Source organism: Sinocyclocheilus rhinocerous, unplaced genomic scaffold (assembly GCF_001515625.1).
Source record: "Sinocyclocheilus rhinocerous isolate Xijiao unplaced genomic scaffold, SAMN03320098_v1.1 scaffold2207, whole genome shotgun sequence".
Taxonomy (NCBI): domain Eukaryota; kingdom Metazoa; phylum Chordata; class Actinopteri; order Cypriniformes; family Cyprinidae; genus Sinocyclocheilus; species Sinocyclocheilus rhinocerous.
In genome coordinates this window covers 132578-139067 of record NW_015625575.1, presented here as the reverse complement: position 1 = coordinate 139067, position 6490 = coordinate 132578, and the positions used below count along the sequence as shown (strand labels likewise).

The 6490-nt window shown below is 33.1% G+C and overlaps 1 protein-coding gene across 1 annotated transcript in view; it reads right to left on the bottom strand.

Annotated features, from left to right (window-relative positions):
* LOC107751824 (contactin-associated protein-like 4) overlaps window positions 1-6490 on the bottom strand; it is a gene marked incomplete at its 5' end in the record, with an annotated part of 142723 nt that overhangs the window by 12332 nt on the left and 123901 nt on the right. Inside the window, 3 exons of the mRNA XM_016567597.1 lie at window positions 1201-1288; window positions 3466-3599; window positions 6034-6258. Coding sequence (XP_016423083.1) covers window positions 1201-1288; window positions 3466-3599; window positions 6034-6258 — 447 coding nt within the window. The remainder of the gene's footprint in view (window positions 1-1200; window positions 1289-3465; window positions 3600-6033; window positions 6259-6490) is intronic.

Here is a 6490-nt window from a genome sequence, read left to right as displayed (position 1 = left end):
ACACACACACACACACACACACACACACACAATTTTAGTGCCAAATTGTGCTTAATTGTCATGAAAAAATGTCACAATGCAAAAAAAACAAATAAACCTTCCAATAATAGACTTATTTTAATGCATGAAGTTCAAAACACATCCTCAACAATTTTTTTTTATAAAATCAGAAAAGATAATGGCAGTATAACAAATACTGCAATGCAATTGACTTACAACTATATATATATTAAGTTATTATTTTGTGTTGTGGAGTATATGTAAACATCTGTTATGTGAAATAGCTTATTCAGGACAGTACTAAATATATATATATATATATATATATATATACACACACACACACACACACACACACACACATATATATGCAAAATATTTTGCATTGAAATAATGAGAATTTAGTTGCAAATTGTGCTTAACTGTAATGAAAAAAGTCACAATGCAAAAATAAGCAAAAAAACATCCTAATAATAGACTTTTTAAATACAAAATGTCTTCATGAGATTCACCCTGCAAGCTTCGTATTTCAAACTTCTGCTGTATTATTTATTTACTGAATGTTTTATTAATCTATTCAGGTTTTATGACTAGAAAGCTGCTGCAGGTCCTATTTATAGACATGAAAAAATCAAACTGACCCATTTGCCATCCCCCCAGACAACAATAATAACATGTAAAGTCAATATTAGTCTTAACTGAAGTAAATAGGACAAACTGTACTTTGTTCACTCAGATTGAAGAGTTCGCCTGACTGCACAAACAAGCTCCTGCTGCCTCTGCTTCCTCCAGACATTTCAGCATCTGTGATGCTTAGAAAACCTCTAAAATAAATATAATAATGGCCACTTAACTGACCATCTGCATGTCATTGAGTTCAGAACTCGACTGTAATTCAGAGACATTTCCTCCTTGATGCAAAAACACTCTGGTGAGATTAGAACTGCTTGTCAAATAGAACATATGTAAGACTTTCGGTTTTTGCTCATTTATTATGAAAACATTTAGCTTAAACTTTCGAAATTTTGCTTCAAAAACCATTGCCATACGGGCAGTCGATTAAATTTATTTTGAATAAAATTAGAAGTTCAAATTCAAATATTTAAGCTGAGCATAAACAGAAAACTTGCAATCAAGTCCTAACAATCTCAGTTTTTCCGTGGAAATCTTCGGCTGACTGTTTACAGTGATTTTACTCACCGATCACTTTTCCCAAGACAATCGATTTGATGGCGTTGAATTCAGTGTCCGATGTTAGATTGAAATATTCCTTTGCATGCTGATCGACCTACAAAAAATGCAAGAAGACAGTTAACATTTTAGGAAAGAGGACAGAAAAAGCTTGGCAGCATCATGTTCATAGCAAGGGCATATTCATCTGCAAGCATTTTAATTCAAACTTATCTTCAAAGCAATTATAAAACAGGCTCGCTGGTTCAAGACCAGAGGAAGTGCTTCGGTCATTGCAGAGGTTCAGACTAATTGGTTTGGTCATCGACAGTTATTGACCAGCGCGTGTCACTCATCAGACCGATTGATATTTCACCTGGATACTCAATATCAAAATGTGATCAAAAACTTGATTTCAAATTCATCAATATATGCATGGCTTGACAAGGGTGTTCTATTTAATATTTTGATGCATGTTGTAGCCTTTTAGAAAGGGTTTAAAGGAATATTCCTGGAAATTATCAACTTATTTATAGACTACAGCGGTTTAAGGCAAGACACTACAGGTTAACAGGGTAAAATTAACTAATAGACATCACCATACTTTCCCCAGGTGATTAATCACACTACATTAAGACAATTATTTTGTATTCAGTATTACGTTTTCTGAAATGTTAAATATGCAAATGATGCATTATCTAAATAAATATGCACTGATTTGAATAAATCTGAGCACTGGGTAAAGCCAAAATTCTTATTTAATTTTGTTGATATGTTAGAGTTAAAGGTTTTTACAAAGGGAATTTTGGATTTCTCTTTTTATCAAGCCATAAATCAGAAAATACTGTCAAAAGGCAGAAAAAAAAATGCATCATGTTTTTAGAATTAAAATGTTATAAAAATCAGCGTGAATGATATCTGAACAAACCCCTCAGTAAAAACCTTCAGAATATAGATATGAATAAAACTGTACATTTTGGTGCATGTACTACTGAAGTGGAGAAGCAAACTCATTTTGAGAAAATGTCCATTAAAGATATATATTGCAATTGAAATCTACAGACGCAAATATATCAAGTGCTATTAAACAAACACTTAAATGTGCATTTTCGATGTTTTGTTTCCACTAGTCTGAAGCAGGGTTATTATAGTTAAATAAACTAAAACCATAAAAAATATTTATGTTACTTGAAATAAAATATGATTACTGAAATAGAATAAAATATAATAAACATAAACTTGTTTTATTTCAGCAACATTTAACTTGACATACTAAAATAACTAAAATATATATTATATACAAGCTGTAAGAATTTGTTATATATATATATATATATATATATTACAAAATAGAATTACAATTCATTATATATTATATAAAATATAATTTATAAAAATTATATACACATTTAAAAACAACAAAAACTAATAAAATAACGAAAAAACACAACTAAATTGCTAAAACGTTATCGTTTATTAACAAATTCTAATTAAATAAATAAAAAATAAATTCTAATTCTAATTCAAAATATTAAGAAAAATGGTAACACTTTACAATAAAGTTTCATTTGTTAACATTAGTTAATGCACTGCCAACTAACATTAAGATTAACATTTTATTAACTAACATAAGCAAAGGTTAATAAATACTGTAAAAATGTATTGTTCATTGTTAGATCATGCTTTAATGTTAACAAATGAGACCTTACTGTAAAGTGTTACCACAAAAACTATAATAGTATCTCAATGGTACTAAAATAACACTGGTCTGAACGCTGACAATTATTTACATTTAGTAATTTAGCAGATGCTTTTATCCAAAGCGACTTACAAATGAGGACGAAGTAATCAAAATCAACAAAAGAGGAACGAAATACAAGTGCTATAACAAGCCTCAGTTAGCTTAACGCAGTACACGTAGCAAGTTTTTTTTTAAAATTATATAATAAATAAAAAGAAAACAAATAGATAGAATACAAAAAGATTAGTTTAAAAGTTAGCTTTTTTAAAAGAAAACAAGCAGTTAGTAAATGAATAAAGTGCAAGTCTAAAAGGGGCAAGTTTTTTTTTAAAGAATAGAATTAGAATAGAATTATGGAGGCAAAACAGCCTGAAAACTGATGCTTCTGCCTGTAGTGTCTTGCCTGCAGTGCTGCCAGTTTGAGTCCAGTGTGTTTTTGCAAACACATTTCCCATGGAAATCAACATCATGTCACAGATGCTGTATGTTGAGAATAGGCAGAATGTCCCTTCACTGTGTGCATTTAACAGGCCCTGCTTTGATGATCACAGTACCTGAATACTGAGCGTCTCTGTCAGTCTCTGGACGCTCACGCGGTGCAGCTGCCCGTTGGCCAGATTCCTGCCGCTGGCTCGGAAAACCTCCGCGTCTCTGTTGTGCTGCAGTTTGTACTTGATGTCCAAATGTCCTTTAGAACAAAGAGTATTGGATTTCTCAACAGGCTTTTATACCGTAAAAAGTCACCGTTTAACCGCAGTCAACATGAACAGGAACATCAACATGCGACAGAAGCCAATGTGTTTCGCAACTACAAAGCTTCATCTTAAGAGGATTAAAACTTTATCCTCTATGAAACAAAACAAGACGCGGAAATAAATGAAAAACTCATTTTTGCATGCGTGCATATCACCTCCGGTGAACTTAATCATTCTTTACAAAGCTAAAACTACTTTTTAACATGTTGTCAAGTAAAAAATAAGTGCGTTTTGCACGTGGCAAACATAATATAATGCTAAGTGGCTGCTTGCATGTTTGGTTCTGCACTAATGGATCAGTTGGCTTTTGCTTGCAATTTTTAGGTGAACTGTCCTGTTAATTAATGCATATGGACAGTGAGAAATAAATAACTTCATGCAACAGGAACAGGAAGCTGTCAGAGCAGCCTCTGGGGTTCTGGACTTTCTGCTTAATTGCACTAGCAGGTATTAACGCCACACGCTGTCTGCTGTTTCCTCTCTGTGCAAACCCAGTGTGTCATGATGAGCCAGATCCACAGATTCCTACTGAATTCTGCTGCTGCGGCAGCGTGGGACACCACGATAATTGGCCCTAACAGCATGCTAAATAAAACAAGACTATATTGGGTAACATACTTTGATGTTTGGTTATGCACTGTTACTTTATATGAACATCCATTCCAAAAAGCTCAACAAGTATCCATGCATTACACTGTGTTCTAACTTATTTTATAATTATTTACATTCTATAATAATAATAATTTAGTTTATTGTTGTTTTTTAATTTTTATTTTCAGTTAGTCTGCAAGGTAATATCTCAAATTTTCATTTAATTTTTACTTTTTGTTTTTCATCTACTATGTATGTTTTAGTTCATTACAGCTCTATTTCAACAATTTTTAATAGTTTTAGATTTAGTTAAGAATACCAACTCTGGTTCCAACCAGACATGATGCAATACATTTCCAGCAACAATTAATATTTGTCTAGATACAATGAAAGCATAACATTGGGACAAATATGCAGATTTCCATGAAAAGGTTTTTATTGCATCTCAGTGGGCACAGTGATTCAAATCAAACTTCATGAGTGGTTTTGCATGATTCATTAAAAGAATTGGCTCACAAGAGTCAACTTGTCATATTGTAAAGATGTTTTGCAAAGATGCAATAGAAAGATGTCTAGTATTTTTACAGTCTTTGCATTATTTTGCGGCTAAAATATAATTTTTAAATGGAGAAGAATGTTTTATTGCACCATGCTTGTTTAAGAATGATTGAAATCAAACTTCATGAATCTTTTTGCATGAAGCGTTAAAAGAATCTTTTAATCAAACTACATTGCATGATCTGCAAAGAAGACACAACAGAAAGATATCTTGTAAGTTTACTGCAATATTTCGTTGCTTGCAGCCTGTTTATCTCATCACATTCAAGTCTGCAAACTCACAAATATTTTAGTATTATTTTTATACTATAATAATATTAATATTTTGACTGAGGTTTAATTTTTGTATTTTCATTAAAATTTTAGTTTAATCTTTAGTAATTTTGTTGTGCAATTTTGTCATTTTTATTAGTTTTAGTTTTCATGTAAAATAGAATTTTACATTAGAAAACATTTTATTGCATCACGTTTGGTCAGGACACAGTGATTCAAATCAAAGGTCATGTATCATTTTGCATGATTCATTAAAAGAATTGGCTCAAAAGTGTCAACTGTTAACTCTGTATTTTTTTGCCAACATGCAATAGAAATATGTCTTGTATTTTTACTGTCTTTGCATTATTTTGTGGCTAAAATATTTATTGCCTCACGTTTGATAAGAACAGTGATTCAGATCAAAAGTCTTTTTTGCACGATTCATTAAAAGAACTGTCTCAAAAGAATCTGTTAATCATCCTACACTGTATGATTTGTGTTTATTGCATTATTTCATGGCTCTCAGCCAGTTTCTCATCACATTTAATTCTGCAAACGTGCAACTTGACTAAAATATAATTTCCCTTGCCGTGGCAGATTTACAGCGCAGGAAACCGTGAGAAGACGTGTCTCTGATGTCAGGCTGCTGTTTTGGATGAAAGTCGAGCAACTTTTTAAATTACGAGAGCTTCTGAGAAAATGTAGCTCTGAGAATCGGCTTTTGTGTCGCGTGAGATCACAGACGCATGTTTACACGCGCTCATGAATGCATGGCAGTCTCACGAGGGAATATATCCCCCGCCGGCACGCGACAGGCCATTTCTTTCACGGCTTTCCCTCTCTCTTGCCGGATTTCAGACAATATAGGAAGTAATTTAGTGCGGCTGGTGTGTTGAGAGATTCCCCAGACTCAAGCTAATCCACGTGAATGTGCTTAGAGAGGAGGATCAGAGCATTTCAGACCGTTTCTGTCGAGCAGGACGGCGAGGAACTCTCTGTAGTATGAGCTGATGTAAAGCAGCAGCGCCGGCGCTTGGCTCGTCCTGAAGCTCAGCGAAACGTTCTCTGCTCTCAGCGTTAAATCTGAGTAGATGGAGGACGACTGAGCGCTGACGTTCCTGTTCAGCTTGTACGGCTCTTTGAACGTGTACGTGACTGACGTTCCAGGTTTGAAGAAGGCAGAAACGTCTGAAAGAGAGATTAAACGCAACAGGATTAGGATAATGGATATGCATAACTATCATAAACTGGAGTAAGATCATTGTGTCATATTGACTTATTTTTTTGGACAAAAATATTCTCAAATATTTTTTTTCTGCATCATAAATACATTTTACATGTTTGTTAGACCTATAGATCTATCTAAGACAGATAGATAGATAGATAGATAGATAGATAGATAGATAGATAGATAGATGAT